This window comes from Carassius auratus, chromosome 10 (genome assembly GCF_003368295.1).
Source record: "Carassius auratus strain Wakin chromosome 10, ASM336829v1, whole genome shotgun sequence".
Taxonomy (NCBI): Eukaryota; Metazoa; Chordata; class Actinopteri; order Cypriniformes; family Cyprinidae; genus Carassius; species Carassius auratus.
In genome coordinates, this window is record NC_039252.1 from 7,559,808 (window position 1) to 7,580,016 (window position 20,209).

At 38.3% G+C, this 20,209-nt stretch overlaps 1 protein-coding gene across 1 annotated transcript; it reads left to right on the top strand.

Moving 5' to 3' along the window:
• The first annotated feature begins 272 nt into the window (after positions 1-272).
• On the top strand, positions 273-18,270 carry LOC113110399 (rab GTPase-activating protein 1-like). Its single transcript, XM_026274590.1, has 13 exons — positions 273-412; positions 1,877-1,951; positions 2,229-2,354; positions 2,919-3,062; positions 3,615-3,656; positions 4,009-4,137; positions 7,164-7,256; positions 8,160-8,270; positions 8,389-8,493; positions 10,186-10,269; positions 13,891-13,962; positions 15,100-15,297; positions 17,098-18,270. The coding sequence occupies exons 3-13, from the start codon at positions 2,229-2,231 to the stop codon at positions 17,218-17,220; spliced, it is 1,227 nt and encodes a 408-aa protein (XP_026130375.1). The 5' UTR covers positions 273-412; positions 1,877-1,951; the 3' UTR covers positions 17,221-18,270.
• Positions 18,271-20,209: the final 1,939 nt, after the last annotated feature.

The following is a 20,209-nucleotide window of genomic DNA, read 5'->3' on the forward strand; positions in this document are numbered from 1 at the left end:
TGTTGATTTTTCTGTACCTGAATATTACTGTTACACCTACCTGAAAAACTCAAAGCACAGTTCATTTTAGTTGTTCATTTATTATAACAAAATTCAGGCCCTGGAATGGTCCATTTGTGCTAAGTCAGATGTGGTTGTGATTATTTTTGCACTTCAATTTTGTGTTCATACTGGGATAGAAATCACACATTTTGCATTATAATTGCAATGTAATTTTATATTTTGGCATTAAACACTATTAGCTGTGCCTCATGGTCAAATTTATCTTTCTTTCTCTCTCTCTCTTGTCTTTTATTAGGAATCCCCACAGGACAGTGCCATCACTCGTGACATTAACCGTACGTTTCCTGCACACGACTACTTCAAAGATACGGGTGGTGACGGACAGGACTCTCTCTATAAGATCTGTAAGGTGAGCAGATGACCTCTCTGCCATTTGTCTGCTCCGCTCCGACTCTGCCCTTCTGCTCTGCTTCTGTTCATTTATCATCTTCAGCTCTGCAAAATCAATTTCCTACCATTAAGAAAAGTTAAATGTGCACATTTTGACTGCTCCAGTTTCTTAGTTATTAACTTATTTTAAGTTATATTTTATATGTATAAATATAGATACAGTAGCTTGATGGATTTCAATGATTGATATGTAGATGGATGTATATAATTGATGTATAGATGAATATCTAGATATGTGAATAGGTGATGGGATGGATGAATGATAGATATGTAGATGGATGTACAGTATCAGTAGTTTTGTAGCTATATTGATTGATTGATGGATATGGTCAAATGGATATATTGATGTATCTATCGCTGGATGAAAGATGGATAGATAGATATATAGCTAGGTAGATATAGATGAATGTATATATCTTTAGATGGATATATAGATGCATGAATGGACATATTGGATTGATTGGATGTATATCAGCCAATAGATAGATAGAGAGATATTTAACAATCTTTGAATGAGTTGGCTTTAAAGCATGTACCGTATTTTCCGGAGTATAAGTCACACTTTTTTCATAGTTTGGCTGGTCCTGCGACTTATAGTCAGGTGCGACTTATCAAAATTGAATTGACATGAACCAAGAGAAATTAACCAAGAGAAAACATTACCGTCTACAGCCACGAGAGGGCGCTCTATGCTGCTCATCGCTCCTGTAGTCTACCCCTAATAAACGTAGAGCGCCCTCTAGCGGCTGGAGACGGTAATGTTTTCTATTGGTTCTTGGTTCTAAATAAATGTGACTTATAGTCCAGTGCGACTTATGTATTTTTTCCTCTTCATGACGTATTTTCGGACTGATGCGACTTATAGTCCGAAAAATACGGTAAGTGTTTGTACACAAGTCTCTCATACTGTACTACAGTCTGGAATAGTACTTCAGTTTATAGACGATCAGTTTAATAAATACAAAACACTCAAACCATCTCAAATTTTCGCCCTAAAATAAAGAGGTCAGTGGGTTTACTGTAAAAGTCACAAATGATGAGGGAAAAGAGACGTGATGGTTGGATTGCCATCTTTGGGCGTCTCTTAATAATTCACCAGCCCTCTCTCCGACTGTTACCGCCATCATTCATACAGCAATATAGATTTCTCTTATTGACCACACAGTGTGATTCAGTTCTCTCAGCCCACAGATCACAAAGTTAATTAGCACAACGGTCTGTAATTGTCACAGTATTAGCTGACATTTTAACACAGTTTTCTGAGGTATGTAGGTCAGTCTGTAAGTATTCCCTTCAAGCCTTCAAATCTGATTCGCACTTCGGCAAACTCAAACGTGCCACTAAAGACATTAGGCTTCAGTTCTCGTGTGTAAGCAGTTATTTTTAAGCAGCACTGAAACAATCTGTATCTTCCATCCTACAGGCATATTCTGTGTATGATGAAGAAATCGGTTACTGTCAAGGCCAGTCTTTCCTTGCTGCTGTGCTGCTGCTACACGTGAGTATCACAGACTCCTGAAGCAAAGCGGTTTGAACCAATCATGTCTACATTTTACATTTAATATAATGAATATGTAGTCAGAACTACACTGTTGCATTAGATTGGCTGCTGATGTTTGCCCCCAGACTGGCCCCCTTGGTTTGAGCTAATATGACATCATCCTTTGAGATTTGAGACCGTGCCATCTAGTGGAGATTCCCTGTTGTGTGATATTACCAGCCTGATGTGATTGTGGCGTTAGTAGATCAGTGTTTGTGCTGTGATTGTGCCGTAGATGCCGGAGGAGCAGGCGTTCAGCGTGCTGGTCAAGATCATGTTTGAATACGGTCTCAGGGAGCTCTTCAAGCAGAACTTCGAAGACCTGCACTGCAAGTTCTTCCAGCTGGAGAGACTCATGCAGGTTAGTGGTAGAAACTAATATCAGTTCACATGTTTGATTACAAATAATGACAGATTATGCAAAAGGACTAAATAAAGGCACATATTAAATAAGCAGTTGTTCCATTTAAAGGGATAGTTCCCCAAAAAAAATGAAACTACCCCATGATTTACTCCCTCTAGGTGTATATAGCCCCTTTTAAACTGCGATTCCTGATAATACATGTGTAATGTGTCCCGACAATTGTTCCCAGGTCGCTAGATTTTGCACTTTAACACTGCCAGTAATTACCTGGAATATGTGCGCGTGTTCACACACAACCCGTAAAGGTCTCATAAAGACACGTGACATTAGGATGTGACATGTAATGTTCGAGTCGAAAATGCTAGGCACTTTAACTTTCACTTAAGCTGGAGAACGAATTTATTCCTGCGATCCAAGCTGTATTTTCAGCATCATTACTCCAGTCTTCAGTGTCACATGATCCTTCAGAAATCATTCTGATATACTGATTTGCTGCTCAAGAAACATGTTCTATCATAACCTCGTATTATCACAACTGTCTTCTTCCTCTGTGTGTTGCAGGAATACATTCCAGACCTGTACGCACACTTCCTGAACCTGGGTCTGGAAGCACACATGTACGCCTCCCAGTGGTTCCTCACGCTCTTCACAGCCAAGTTCCCTCTTTACATGGTCTTTCACATCATAGACCTTCTGCTGTGTGAGGTAACATTTCATTCTTACCTGCTTTCTTTTGAGATATATTTTTCTAATGTTTTCTTTGCCTAGTTTACCTGTTAATTCATAGTTTAGGACTGTTCCCTTTTATTTTGATATCTATAAACCATCTTGTAATTTTGAAATCATAATAATTTCTCATGGTCCAATGTAACTGATAGACCACAAAAAAAAAAAATCACAAATCAGAACAGAATTAATCAAATCTAATGCAAATGCTCACTGATGATTGTGCTGATGTTTTCCCATCAAAAATATGCCACTTCCTGCAGAATGATGTCAGTAAGTATATGGCGGATGTAACAGGATGTAAATATTGAGGACAAAATAATAAACCTATAGATGATGGCTGCAATATTTAACACATTTAATAAATTGCCAGTTTGTTCAAGTAGAAATGAGCAAATACAGCAACATTCAGTCAATTCACTCCGAGTTCAAAATCCTGTCTTGGAAAATATGTTATCTAATATTATAAAACCTATTTGACATGGGCATGAAAATATTCTTGTTATTGAGATTCATTTTTTCTCCTTTCAGGGCATCAGTGTCATTTTCAATGTGGCCCTTGCATTATTGAAGGTAAGGAAGTGCTCAGGTGCATCATTTCATCTTTTCCTCAGATGTTTCACCAAGGAAATATAATAAATATGCAAGCCTGTGCTGTTTCCTAAAATGAACCTGCAAATCACCCGTGCCTCATCACCATGGTTAAAGCTATCACAAGGATGTTAGACATAATTGGCGCACCTAATAATCTGCAGCTACACTACAGAGTCATCAGATGTTACCTGGTGAATGTCTGCTGTTCGGCCCTGTAGGAAGAGAGATGGTGCACCACTATCACACCTCAGCAGCAGAAAAGAGCATCATTAACTGAGGGAGCAGTATTGTCTGCCTCTTGACACTTTCTTAAACTCTCTTCTATCCACAGACATCTAGAGATGACCTGCTGCAGATGGACTTTGAGGGCGCGCTGAAGTTCTTTCGAGTGCCGGTGCCCAAACGCTATCGCTCTGAGGAGAACGCCAAGAAGCTCATGGAGCTAGCATGCAGCATGAAGGTAACCGCAAACGTATTTAATGTGATGATCAGGAAAGGTATAGTTCACTCAGAAATGAACATTTGCTGAAAATGTACTTACTCTCAGGCCATCCAGGATGTAGCTGAGTTTGTTTCTTCATCAGAACAGATTTGGAGAAATTTTGCATTACATCACTTGCTCACTAATGGATCCTCTGCAGTGAATGGGTGCCGTCAGAATGAGAGTCCAAACAGCTGATAAACACATCAAAGAATGTCAAGAAACAAATCTGTCATTAAAGTAAAAGAACTTTAAATCAATGCTTCTGGCTAAAATATGAGTTTTCTGTCCATAATATTGTTTAGTCCAGTGAAAATTTAATTGGTCTGAATCGGGAGAGAAATATGCTCATTTCAAGCACTGTTTAAAAGTGAAAACAGACCAGATGTGTTCAAGACATTAACTGATGGACTGGAGTGGTGTGGATTATTGTGATGTTTTTATCAGCTGTTTAGACTCTCATTCTGACGGCACCCATTCACTGCAGAGGATTTACTGGTGAACAAGTGATGTAATGATACATTTCTACAAATCTGTTCTGATGAAGAAATAAAACTCATCTACATCTTGGATGACCTGAGGGTGTATCTTTCCAGCAAGTTTTTCACAGTTATATTTTCTTTTATTTATTGTTTATTATGTTTATTTATTTATTTATTTTTGAATGCAATAAAGGTAATATATATATATATATATATGTATATGTATAGTGCAAAAAGTGAGAAGTGACAACATTGTCATCATCAAAAATTATAAATGCATTGATAATGATAGTATGGCAGTTCACAGAAAATGATACAGTAGGACCAGGGACTGATGCGAGTGCTGTGTTTGTACCATCAGTTGTACAGGTGTGAATGTGATTTTCATTTAGACTGAAGATTCATTGTGTGAATAGATTTATCTGCAACTCGCTATTTTTCACATTTAATGTGACATAAAGAGTCTCGATGTAATGATCTGGATGGCCAGCAGAGGACACTGCCGGAGTAAGAAAGACCCATGATACTGAAGAGTCCTTGGTTTCTGTTTTGATCCTTTACATCATCTGGCAGGTTTTGTTCAGATCAACCAAAATGTTATTTACACATCTGCATTTAATTATTATTTTTTTATATATTTTTTTTTTCCCCATAACATTATGTATGATCATAACAAATCAGTGAAAAGTTCGATTTAAATAATTCAAATGAATAATATAGTTTTTGAGAAGGTTTTGAATTCATTTTTAGATTGATTGATTTTTTCGTCGTTTACTCACCCTCATGTTGTTCCAAACCTATATAAACTTAATTCATCTTCCAAACACAAATAAAGATATTTGAATATTCTTATATCATCATTTTTCAGCTACTGAAAGCCCACATAACCAAAGCTTTTACATATTATAAAAATAAAAATCCTAATGAATCAAGCGGTGTAATCCGAGGCTTCTAAGGAGACATGATCACATTATATGATTAGCAAACTTAATTTAATTATTAACTCAAAAACATTTAAACATTGATCAACACTCTGGGTGTGTTTGTGTGCTATTTCAAAATGAGAGGCGTTAGAAACGAGAGGCGTTAGAAAATCCAAAGCCCACCACGGCCCCTTCCTCAGTTTAACTGACACCACCCACCAGTCACGATCAAAAGAGCTGTTACACACTACGACACACGCATACACACGCTTCATTTCTCTGCAGCCAGGCCTAATTGTTCCCTCGGGTGTCGCTGAAAACACACTGACTGATGAACTACTCCTGACATTGAGGGCTTTTATATGGATCTCATTTCATCTGCGGGAGCATTACGGATTAAATATGAAACAGAGCCGGTTGTGTGTCCTAAAGCTAGTCAGATATGGCGCAGTGCTAAATAGAGCTCATTTACAAACATGCACGTACCTGCGGCTCTCGCACAGTGTTCTGGTGAGAAATGACTGGTGCTGTACACACAAAACACACTCAGTCTCAGAAATTGGGTCATTGGATGAAAATGGGGTAGTATTGAGCTGCAGGTGGATAAATGTGGCACGGATTGCGCGTTTGGGTCCAGAGTGCGGGAAGCGCATGAACAGAAATCCTGTTAAATGAATTAGCACTTAGGCTTGTTGCATTTGGATAGGTGAACTTGTACACATCAAATCTGAAACACAGCTTTATTGCTGTTGACATCAAGTCGGGTCCTTTCGCAGGCTTGAAGTTATAACCTTAAAACAGCACTATTCTTGAAATAACCAACACCCTTCACGTCAGCCAATATGATTGGATTTTGCAATTTTGTTAAAGAGATAGTTTTCCAAAAAATGAAAATTACCCCATGATTTCCTCACCCTCGAGTCATAGGTTTATATCACTTTTTTCTTTCAGACGAATACAATCAGAGTTATATTAAAAAACATCCTGGCTCTTCCAAGCTTTATAATGGCTTTAGGTGGGTGTTATTTTTCAATAGCCCAAAAGAAGTCCAATAAAGCACATCCATCCATAATAAAAAGTGCCTTACACGCCTCGGGGAACAGCTTTTTATTGTGAATATGAATGTGACTGTTAGCTTCTTTTTATAAAATGTAAAATATGGATATTTTTCTTAAGAAACCTCATCGATTCGCTGCTGGAGGCCTTAATTATTATGGATGGATGTTGTTTACTGGACTTCTTCTGGACTATTGACATATAACATCCAACCACAGCCAATATAAAGCTCGAAAGAGCCTAGATGTTTTTAAATATACCTCCAATTACAAAAATCGACCCATGTGTGTACTGTTTGAAGCTTAGGCTAGCTTTAGACAGATAAGCGCTAATATTTTTACCCTTAACCTGGCTAAACATGGCTATACTCTTCTTGCCAAACACTGTCCCGTATTCCTGCATACCTGCAAACTCATCACCTTTCAACAAAATTTGTCATTTACGTAAATGATGAAGTATTCTGAAATGAGATTTTCACTCTTTTTGAGATGTACTTTGTCCACATCTGTGTCAGTACCCTCTTCTGTATGTTTGCGTGTCCCAGATCAGTCAGAAGAAGCTGAAGAAGTACGAGAAGGAGTATCACACCATTCGAGAGCAGCAGGAACAGCAGGAGGCGCCCATCGAGAGATATGAGGTAGATTCATCCTGCATCTGTTTGGGCTTGTGTTCTCTTTTTACACATCAGCATTCATGACTATGTGCATATGAATATTTACATGATCCATTAGAGTGAGCGTGCGTGCGTTTCCCCATATGCGTTGGCTAAGATTTCGTTCTCCTTCACAATCAGAGCTAGTTTTCTCCTCTGCGCTGAGCTGAAACTCATTTTCCTCGGAGCCTTTCCTGTATCTCCAGCTATTAGCATATGTGCTTTGAGCTTCTAATGAGCAGAGATGTGAGACGAGGTCACCGCTGGGCTCAGAGATGATGAAAATCTGGCCAGATGGATTCCTGATAACAGCGGCCTGCCTGTCAACTGTTAGCCTGAGCTCAGCTCACGAGGAATGACCTTAATCATTGAGGAACTGTCAGTCAGGGTTCAACATCTACACACACACACACACACACACCTATAGGGTTCTGTAGTTCACTTCAGTAAAAATGCTGTTTGAAGTCTCTCATAAATCAAAGTACATTAAAAATAATACATTCAAAATTTTGACTTTTAATATCACAATTCATATTTCTATTTTTTTTTGGGGGGGTGGGGGGGCACAAGTGATGTAAGTGGCACAAACTCAGTCATTTGTGCCACTTAAATACAGAAGAAATGTATGTGTGTGTATGGCATTACCCCACACACACACACACAATACAGACACACACACACACACTCTCTTTAACTAGCTGAGTGTCTTTTAGTGAAATAGCCGGAGGGCTGAGAGTCCAGTCAGTGTGTTAATTGCTTTTTGACATATTTCCCTCTAACTGGTCAATTTTTAATCAGGTTTCTTCTCAAAGGTTCCTCATATTCCCAACACAGTTAACCATTATAGTGACTGTCACGAGACACTCACACACTGTGTCTGCTCTATAGAGAGAAAACCGGCGGCTACAGGAAGCTAACATGCGTCTGGAGCAAGAGAATGACGATTTGGCTCACGAGCTGGTCAGCAGTAAGATCGCCCTGAGGAAAGACCTGGACAACGTGAGTCTCTTAGGCAGTTTGACACTATTTTCAGGTCTAGCTTGGTTCCTGACATTCACACATGCCTGTGGCTTCTGGTATGTGTAGTTAAACACAGCATGTCCCTTTCTCCCCTAAGGCTGAGGAGAAATCTGACGCACTCAACAAAGAGCTTCTCATCACTAAACAGAAACTGGTGGAATCTGAAGATGAGAAGAGACGACTGGAGGAAGAGTCAGCACAGGTCAGACACCCCCAACACCAGCCAAAACTCACTTACGCTCAAAATAATAAATAGTATTTCAGAAATAAAGCTAGTTTATTTTTTTAGTTGCATCCTGGGATGCTCTTTAAACTATTGAAGGTGTTCAGTCTGTTGAACTACTTTTACTTTGCTGTCAACTTTAATTCACTCATCTAAATAGATAAAATAAGTATAATAATCAAGTATAATAGTATAATAATGGTTTATATTTCATTTAAGTACATTACTTATATAAGTTAGATTTACAAGAATTATTCTAACTGCTACAGTATAAAAGGAATACTGCTGTAAAAAAGCACCTTATTTGTTTAAAGTGTTTGCAAACCAAAATGTTATTGCACTTTTGTTCATAAAGCAGTACTTTTAAATGAAAAAAGTGCACAACACACTACTTTTGAATGCAGACAATCATTTGATTAATCGCAATTAAAAATTGTAATCGTTGCCCAGCACTAATATACAAACCAGATTCCAAAAAAGTTGGGACACTGTACAAATTGTGAGTAAAAAAGCAATGGAATAATTTACAAATCTCATAAACTTATATTTTATTCACAATTGAATATACTGTAGATAACATATCAAATGTTGAAAGTGAGACATTTTGAAATGTCATGACAAATATTGGCTCATTTTGGATTCCAAAAAAGTTGGGACAGGTAGCAATAAGAGGCCTGAAAAGGTAAATGTACATATAAGGAACAGCTGAAGGACCAATTTGCAACTTATTAGGTCAATGAGCAACAGGATTGTGTATAAAAAGAGCCTCTCAGAGTGGCAGTGTCTCTCAGAAGTCAAGATGGGCAGAGGATCACCAATTCCCCCAATGCTGTGGCGAAAAATAATGAAGCAATATCAGAAAGGGGTTTCTCAGAGAAAAATTGCAAAGAGTTTGAAGTTATCATCATCTACAGTGCAGAATATCATCCAGAGATTCAGAGAATCTGAACCAATCTCTGTGCGTAAGGGTCAAGACAGGAAAACCATACTGGATACCCGTGATCTTCGGGTCCTTAGAAAACACTGCATCACATACAGGAATGATACTGTTATGGAAATCACAACATGGGCTCAGGAATACTTCCAGAAAACATTGTTGGTGAACACAATCCACCGAGCCATTCTCTGTTGCCGGCTAAAACTCTACAGGTCAAAAAAGAAGCCATATCTAAACATGATCCAGAAGCGCAGGCGTTTTCTCTGGGCCAAGGCTCATTTAAAATGAACTGTGGCAAAGTGGAAAACTGTTCTGTGGTCAGACGAATCAAAATTTGAATTTCCTTTTATTTGTAACTAATTGTAACTAATTTTAAAAAAGAAATTTTTCAGTTTTATTGGTTTAAAAAAAAAGTTTTCTGATTGGAAGTGTATTTCCCAGTGTCCCTGTGATGTCTTCAAGTCCATGTGCTGTATTCTGGATGGAGTGGAGAATCAGGGAATGATCCCTGAGGAGGCAGACCCACGGTACTCTGGATATGTGTTTGAGTTGATTGCTGAGGTTCCTCTGAGACAGTAGGGGCCTGTGGACACAGCTGTCCTCAGACAGACAGGAGAGATGTCTCCCGGAGGGGACACTTGGGTTAAATATAGGATCGTTGTGATATGACTGATTTCTTTTTACAAGAAAAAGTGGAAGAGTTTTTAACTTGGTCTCTGCATTTGTGCTTTCAGCTGAAGGAGATGTGTCGGAGAGAACTGGATAAATCTGAGTCCGAGATCAAGAAAAACGGCTCCATCATTGGAGAATACAAACAGGTGAACACACACACACACACACACACACACACACACGCTGACTCACTCGCCTTGAGCCTTCAGTGAAACATGGTCTGCGGTCTCTGTTTGAGATCGTTCTGATTCTAATGGCCTTCTATCACTGTAATGAAGTCCAGTATCCATCCATTAGGTCACTATGGCTACATCAAACCCTAAATCAGATTAAATGGCCCATATCTCATCTTAAAACACCCCATTATCCAATTAAATTACCTTCATAAAACACTTAACTGAGACACTCTATGAATGTGCATCAGTTTTACTTCACAGTTCTCTCCTGCTCTGACAAACATTTGCTCCATTTTCTTTTTATTTTACTTTTATGCATTTGGCAGATTTGTACCCAAAGACATTTTTTATCAATTCATGCATTCCCTGGGACTCGAACACCATATAATTTTTTATTTTCTTCACAAGGTTTGTGTTTTTTTAGACTTTCTTGTGTATGCCAACAAATCCTTTTCATCCCTCCACCATTATTTTTCTTCCCATTTTCCTTTTCCTATTGTTTTGTACAGTGTAACTTTAGTTCATCTTAAAGGATGGAGCCCATTAGCACGGATAAACAGACTCACTACAATAAATCTTTAGTTTTAAGGGTCCACATATTTAGTTTTCATCTTTTTCTTGTGGAAGTCCATGGCAACTCTTTTGAACCATATAGTTAAAAGTTTGCCACACTGAATAGGGTGGGTTTCAGTGTCCCAGCTGCCAATTATAGTATCTCTGTCTCAAACAGCCTTGCATTACCAACATTTTAAAATGGCATGAAATGGAAATTTCGTAAAACCAATCGACCCTTCCCAAAGTCATGAACTGCGAACTTCAGCTCTGTGTAAATACCTTCTGAAAGCAGGTGATGGACATTTACTTACATTACTGATTACAGAACCAGCTTCACTGACAAGATGTGCATGACAGTAGCATTCGATTAATTCTGCATCCCTACCCAAATAACTTTTAATAGAGTACAGTTAGTGGACCAAAAGCTTTAATATATTCCTGTAAACATGCATGTCCAGACTGGAGCTGTTTAGCATGCTCATGTACGGATAAGGGTTGATCTGAGTCTAGAGGAGAGGCTGGCTGGCCTGAAAGTGGCACCTTCAGTGCAGTATGAGAGCATCTCTGTAAAAATAGTTGAGCTGCTATCCCTGCGGAGCTCATTTTAATGGGGCCGCTGACAGCATGATTCATGGAGGAGCATGATAATGGTGTCCTCTGAGCTGAACCAGCTCTCTCTCGCACACACTCATGCTCCTATTTCTTGTATGAGCCAGACGACACCCTGTGAGCATCAAATGCCTTCAGGTATAAATGGGGAGAAAAAGCGTATAAAAGCTTCATTTCTAAAGTCCCTTCAGTCTCTGCCCTTTATTATTATTCACATCTGACATTGCATTACAGCATAAAATGTCTCTAATTAAAAGTCTGTTTGATGAAAATGTCCCATTTATTCATATTTGTTCACTAAATGAGTAGCTCAGACATTTTCTCAATGTAGATGCATTATTTCTGTTAACACTAAGCAAGAATAAATTATCTGGCTCATCTGTCTTACAGACATGAATGGTGTCTCAAATCATGTCTTCTGAAGGAGACATATACAGTATGCAAACTACTTTTCAAAGTGATCAGACTTATAGTTTTCTTTTGATGGACAATAAAAGGAGTGGAAATGAAATATGACTACAATAGTGTGTGTGTGACCTATAGAGGCTTTCTTAAAGGAACGCAAACTTTAATTCTGCAAACTTTATCAATTGTTTTTTATGTATGTTATGTAATATTATGGGCCAGGTTTTCTAAACGGGCAAATTACCGTTAGGGCACAATTCCATAAAAGTGCAGATGGGAGGAAATTCTGCGGGTGATATACTGACAAGGTCATCTTAAAAAACATAATTTCCATAATGACCAGAGCAATCTACCAAAAGCAGTGCAAATTACACCTGCTTTTTTGGGCATTACATAATGGTGCAAATACCAGTAAATTGGCCAGCGCAAATCATAGTAAATTGCGTTGAGTGATTCATTTAGATACTCTCCTCTCATAAATGTACAGATCGAAAGGCAAACTCCTACAAATACATATTCAATAAGGTGAGTTGCAAAAATAACTGTCCATGTCTTTTCAGCACTAATTTCCGACTTCATGTCTTTAGTAGATCCTGACAGTAGTCTTTTTGATGCCAAAATGAGGGTTTGAGCAAGCTGATAGTAAATCTGCACCTTTGATTGTTGCAGTGTCCGTAAAAAATTCCTTAAAGATGCAAAAACTAAGGTCTCAAATCCAAAGAGATATTCCTTATAAAAGTTAAGACTCGTCCACGACCCCCTCCTAAAACGGCTCGTCCTAACACACCCTACATTGAGCTTAGTGCTTAAAGGAATAGTTCATCCAAAACTGAAAATCATCCCATGATTTACTCACCCTCATGTCAAGGCATATGAGACTTTCTTCTTTCATATGAATACAGTCAGAGTTATATTAAAAAATATCCTGGCTCTTCCAAGCTTTATAATGGCAGTGAATGGAGGTCGAGATTTTGAAGCGAAATAAAGTTGATCCATTTGATTCTCATGAGACTAGCATATTCTCACCGGAGCTTACACTGCGCCGATGTCCCACATCATCTGCTGGAATGCCACTCTCTCATGAACACATGTATGACTGTTAGCGGAAGCTAGAGTTATAAAGTTTTAAATAGGACTATTATTATTATTACGCTTCAGAAGGACTTTATAAACCCCCAGAGCCATGTGGAACACTTTATGGATGCACTTTTTTGGGCTTCAAAATCTGTACCCCATTAATATCCATTATAAAGCTCGGAAGATCCAGGACATTTTTTAATATACGCTTATTGTATTTGTCTGAAAGAAAGTCATGTACTACTAGAATGGCTTGAGAGTGAGAAAATCAAGGGCTCATTTTTGTTTTCGGGTGAACTGTTTGTGTGAGGGGGTTAAGAGAAACATGCAACTCAACTTAGTTTCAATACAAAGACGTTTTTATTGATCATAACTTCTAGACTTTCTGTGTCAAGCGTCTACAGCTATGGATTCAGCTGTATGTGTATGTCAAAACTTTGACCAGTGAGCCATGGCTTCGAACTGAATATTTCATTAGGAATATTCTGGGGCTGCGTCATTCTTTCTCATTCATTCATTCGGTCATTTGAGGCTACATCCTCCCTGCTGATCAATGCATGTTTAAGGAGGGTGTTTCGCCAAATTAAGATATTCAGGCCACATTGATCTAACAATGTCCTCCAAAGGATTGATGTCAGGTTGGGAAAGAACACATGGACCTCATCGATCAAGGATGAAAAGTCAGCACTCTGTCAGAAATCTCCTACGGACCTGAGCTCTGCGGTGCTATTAGTGCACTTATCGTAAGAGGATGCTGGGATTACATAGAGACCCGGGGAATGTGATATCCTGTAATGGGAGAGATTGATTGAAAGATTGTATGTTCTGCTCATGATGGTTGACCTTTTACCGTAAGCCTTGTTCTCCCTCCTCTTCGGGAACAGTATTCTATTGGTGTGAGCCAGAGCACCACTGACCTTTGACCTCTGTGTGTTTGTGTCGCAGATCTGCTCTCAGCTCAGCGAGCGGCTGGAGAAACAGCAGACGGCCAACAGAGGAGAGCTGGAGAAGATCCGGGTGAGGGATGACTCAAATACACACAGCAGATTGTGCCTTGATATAGCAATGTATTCATCTATAAAACATGCGTGTATATATATGGTAACACTTTAGATTAGGGAAAACATATTTACTCAATACTAAGTTTTTTGCTCAAATTCCTAATGTGCGTCTTAATAAAACTAGTATGGTGGTCGTTAAGTTTAGTTATGGGGTTGATTAAGGGATGTGAAATATGGTCATGCTGAATAAGACATTAATAGGTGCTTTATAAGAAGCCAATATGCTAATAATATGCATGCAAATAAGTTAATAGTTACCATATGTATATAAAACTGGCATAGCTTTAACCTTAAATAACATTTGAAGCATGACATTTAGCAAAAACAATGCTTTTTTATGCACGGGTTAATTTGGTAACACACAGCAATGTTATAGACATTGTACACTTTGAAGTGTTTATTTTATTGAAGTCTCCACCTCAGAAATCTTTACTTCAGTAGTGCTTACATCACACTTTACATTTTTATTTACATTTTACCTGTCTTCTTAAGGTTTTAGCCATTATTCAGATTTATGATCTGGAAATGTATGCAGATCAGTGCATATTTAATTATGTAATTAACTTAAGTGTTGAAGTATGGTGATGTTTATCAGTTAATTTTACACTATTCACCTGGATTATCTTGCCTTAAAAATAAACAATGTTTCACAGCTATAAATTATTGATTATATAGCCATTATTTTATGTGAGAAAGATCTCAATGTCACAGTTTCAATTATACTGTTTAGTGTCACTATGCAATATTTGACCACAGCATACTGCGATTGACCAGTCCGAAACAACTCTTCCAGAGCCATGTCTACCAATATCAGCCTCATCAATGCTCAGACGTGTCATTTTGTACTGAACTCTATTGAAAGTGTTAAGTTTCATGTCATTTATTTATTTGGTAGATAGCCTTGTAATAAGCAAGACAATGTAGAAAAAGCAGCTCATTATCATTTCATCACTAGCTCTGTGCTGATATCCTGATCAGCCTGCTGGGCTTTATTAATAAGCAGCTGATATTGAGAGCAGATTTAAGTCTGTAATCAGCCGAAGCAGCTTAACGTGGTGATCTCGTCACGAGGTGAACGTGTGCGTCTGTACAGATGAAGGTGGAGGGCTGTGAGAAGTGCAGCATTCTCTTCAGTAAGGAGGGCCGTCTGAAGGTGCTCAGGACTCCCAAGGAGGGCAGTGAGGAGGACACGGATGAGGAGAAGGAGGCTCTGAAGAACCAGCTGAGAGAGATGGAGCTGGAGCTGGCGCAGACCAAGCTACAGCTGGTGGAGGCTGAGTGCAAGATCCAGGTACTACAACCACTCAACACCTACCTGCTCCCAGACATCACCACACATTGCATGCAAATGTACAGCATTTGGATGATCTTCCCACAGTTCTTTCACAGACACAACAATTCTAAGTGATGTTTATTTAGAAATGTGGCTTTATTTAGAAGACTATTCAACTTTTACACTGTGCTTTGATTGGACTTTCATCACTGATGGATGATTGAACCGGTGTATGTACTTTAAATGGGCAAAAGAGAGTTCAGAGTCTTCAGTCCAATCAGTGGTTTTCATTAAAAATGACAATGTCCAAACCTGTTGAATTAATTACTTAATCATTTCATATGAAGTGCCAGTTATAAAATTCAGATTTGCAGCACAGGAATAAATTACATTTTAAAATATACTCTAGAGTGTTACAATTCAGAATATTACAATTTATACTGTATATTTATATAATAAAAGGGGTGGTTACGCAACATAATTTTCAACTAAACATGGAGAACCTTATGTGTTTTGACCATTCATTTACACTAGGGGTCTTGAGATCTATCAGTACTGGTGATAACCATGATATTTCAAAAATGAAAAGTACATAACACGTCAAACACGTGATTTGTTTCATTCAAGTGCGCCAACACACAGAAAGTCCACAAGAAAGACTCCTTATGAGTAATAAAACAATGACTTTACAGGAAATCCCTTATATGGGCAAAGGCATCCAGCCAGCCATTGCTGTAACAGAATAAATAGATGAAACATGAAGACAAACACACAACTGCAACAATATGTGGTTTTTCTGTGTTCTTCAAGCCATCTCAGGCGGTTTCATAAGCATTTTATATCCATTGCTAATTGATTGCTAATCGACTTTAACCAGGGAGGCGCTTCCTCATCTCAGCACATAGACTTGCGGCCGATTGGAAATTATAGTTTTTAAGTTTTATTTGTATACTTTGTATACTATTTTTCTGGATTGATGATAGTCAAATAATTGTATGTTGAGAGAGTCAGTGGGAATATCATTGTTTTCAGTGTTGTTGGTCGGTGTTAGAGGAACTCTGGAACAGGTTAGTTTCCCAGCATAAGTTGCCACAGTAGCCCCTTTCACACTGCACGTTGACCCGGAAAATTGCTGGAACATTGCTGGATTGCCTTCTGTGTGAACACAAACACGTCCCGGGATTGATTCTGGGATCAATCCCAGGTTGGGGACCTAGTAACATTACCTGGTTCAGTCTCAGAACAAGCACTGTGTGAACAAAAGCCAGAACTAATGCCGTAAATGGTGTGTCGTTGTGATGACGCACATTATCATCTTTTGAAATCTTTTACCAGGTGTTTTGAAGGCAGATCAATGTAAGCAACGAAAAAATGTGTACAACTGTATTGAAGCAGAGGTCGGTTAGCTCCTCACTATCCACGCTAAAGCGGAGAACGTTCTCCAGCTTAAGTGAAAGTTAATGTGCCTAGCGTTTTCCACTCATACATTACACATCACATCCTGATGTCATGTGTCTTTATGGGACCTTTATGCAACTCTAGTGTGTGAAACGCACACACAGATCTGGGGAAATGACTGGCAGTGTGAATGAACCAAAATCTAACGATCCTGGAACAATTGCCGGGACACATTACCCGTGTATTATCCCGAATCTCAGTGTGAAAGGGGCTATTGACTCGGCTTGAGCTATTGAAAAATTTGCCTTTGGAAACCAAATCAAGTGACAATAAGTCAGACTAACTGAAATAAGCTTGGCTTATTCGGTAAACTTGTTTTATGAAACAGCCAAGAGTAAGTAAACCTCTTCCTGTCTTTAGGATCTGGAGCATCATCTGGGTCTGGCTCTGAACGAGGTCCAAGCCGCCAAAAAGACGTGGTTCAACAGGACATTAACCTCCATCAAGACTGTGACAGGAGCTCAGGGCAAAGAGAGCGTCTAACAAGACACACATCCAGAGACTAAACACTCCAGCCCCATCATCATCTTCCCCCATCCGGCTCGACCCCACAGCTTCTAGGGTACCAGCTACCCCATTTGAAACACAAGTACTTACTGAAAGAAAAAGGCTTTAACGCTAGTCTTTCTACTACTGATGATGTTAAACGTCTGGGGTGTGTCGCTGAACAACAACGCTCCTCTGGGGGATATTAACATTTCTATCTGCTGTCCTACTCAAGACTACTTGCACAAAGTCAACAGACGGTACGAGTGCTGCCGGAAAACTAGCTTGGGTCCTAGCGTGACTTTCGTTATTGTAAGAAGAGGGCAAATGTGTTGATTGTGTGCATGTGCGCGAGGTCTGCTTTTATTGTACAGTGCATATGTGAATATGTTGGCCAACATTGTGGTTCTCAGAGGAAAAGTAAAACAGGAAGATGGTAGCACACTGTACATAGACTGTACAGTGAACTTTTAATTAAATTCCTCCTCCAACCACTAGCTGGCGCCCTTCTGATATTAACAAAAGCAGTAAATGGTGATTGGGGTGTAGGCATTATGTCTATGCGATGCCATACACAACCAGATCAGTGAAGTCTGCTTGTGTATGTGAAAGGTTTTACAGTAGCTGTTCATCATGACTAACAGGAAACACTTAGGCACATCTGGAGGTAAAGAAACTGCAGCAGTCGCTTTGGGGAAGGTGTTTACACCTTACAGACATATTTATATTAATATCAGGCTTGCTAGAGTTATTGTTGTTATTAAAGAAGACAAATGAGGCCGTTCTAAAAGGCACAGGGTTGTAAATAGCATTTCTTTTTTGGATTAATTTTATATTTCAACTTTGGTAACTGTACTAATGTTGCCTAATTGTACTGTGCTACAGATTATTACTCATGATTTGCTTTGTCTGAATTTCCAACTGCTGTCTGATCATTACATGCCAACTGTACCTTTTACCCAGCATTACATGCGTGTGGACATGGTAATAGTGTAGGATGCATTGTGTAAACCTCCATGAATTTCAATATAAACCTATGAATACTTCTCCTCTGGTCTGGTGTCTGTTCTTTGTTTTCTTTTTCACAAGATCCTTTTGAAATTGAGAGTCACTGAGGATATACGTTTTGGCATTATAACTGTTTCCTGGACTGATTTATGATAACACTGGGCTCATGGAACTTTTGCAAAACGTCAACAAAGTAAGTTTATGTCAAGAATTCAGCAACTTTTCACAAAAGATTAAATTATTTTAACATAAAACATTAACTGTCATCAAGATGGTCTGATCACCTTAATTGGAAAACTAGTGTAACATGCATTAATATTTATGTGGCAGTGTAATCAGTGGTGCTCAAACAATGCGCAGAACCTGATTTTACCAAGTGAGACATGTTCCTGGGACAACATCGTTGTTGACCCTGGAACAACATTGTGATTAACCAATCAGATTTGAAGAACCAGTTTATAGATTTTGTGAAGTTTACGCTTAAAATCAGTGTTTGGTGCTTGTACATCAGTGTCATTCATCTATCATTTCCTCTGATTTTAGGGATTACTCATGGTTAAGGTTAGGTTTAGGTGTAGGGATATGGTTAAGAATATATTTTTGGAGTAAAATGTTGTTCCAGGGTCAACAAAATATGTTGACCTAGGAACACATCGGACTTGGCAAAATCAGGACGTGCCAAACATGCTACTTGCTCATTTTTATGGCATACTGTTATCACAGTATCACAGATTTGTATTTACTGTGTACTGTAGTTGTATGAGTATAAAGCTAGGAGATATGTGACTGCCCCAACATCATCATCATAATCATGACCATAATACACATTAAAAATTAAAACAATTACGAAATTAAATAATTTCATATTAAACATCGCAAACATGAGTAAAATGATCACAAATGATAGAATTTGGATTAATGTAACACTTTAGAGCAATGTTCTATTCATTAGCATTAGTTTAAAATCAACAAAAAATACTTCTCAAGCACTTCATAATCATAATTTGAACATTTACTAACAGGATTGCAATCAAAAGTCGTCTGTTAATATTATGTAACAGACTTAGCTGATATTAACAATGAACAGCTCCAATTTGTATCAAATGACTAAATGAAAATTTTATTAATCAACATTAAGAACGATACATCATGTTTTGATAAATATATAATTTTGTTAAACGACTTTAGTTAATATTCATGAGACACATTAACATAGTTAACCAGTTGGCCAAACAAGTTGCTCATTGGATGGCAATCCTGCTATTGTGCTGGCACAGGTTTTGTAAGAATATTTAAGAAATATTTAAAACACTTATTAAGCTACTTGACTTCCTTCAAAGTCTCCAGTTTTGTATGACTTAATTTCATAATGCAGAAAACAGCGTTATTGGATCAATGATAGAAAGGGCATAACTGAATAGAACAGAACGGCTCAGGAAACCCTGGAATAGTTCATATTATTATTATTAACAAAAAATTAATAAATAAAAAAAAATCACATTGTTAATAGCATAAGAATATACATTCGCATACTTCGCAAAACTTAACAAGATGTAGGCCTACCAACAAATTAAAGTCAGAGAGAACGTTCCTTTGCGCGCTGTTCACTTGAAAAGGTGTGAAATGTCATTTAGATTAATATTAGATGAACAATGGAGTTTATGTGCGTTCCTGAGTACCTTACTTTGAAGCTGAAAGCGATGAAAAGAGGCGATCTCGTGCTGTCGTCTCTCCACAGCTGCAACGAGGCTGTAATCCGCTTGATCAGGTCGTGACGTAGGAATACTACTTCCGGTTCCAGTCTCTTCTCATTTCAATGAAGATGCGGTTTTTACCGCCGTCTATCCCATACTAAAATTAACCATGCTTTTACTACAAACAAACTATTGAATAAATTAATGATTATTATGGTTAAACCATAGTCACCAAAAACTAAACATGGTTTCGCTACAATAGCGAAGGTTAAACATTATTTAAA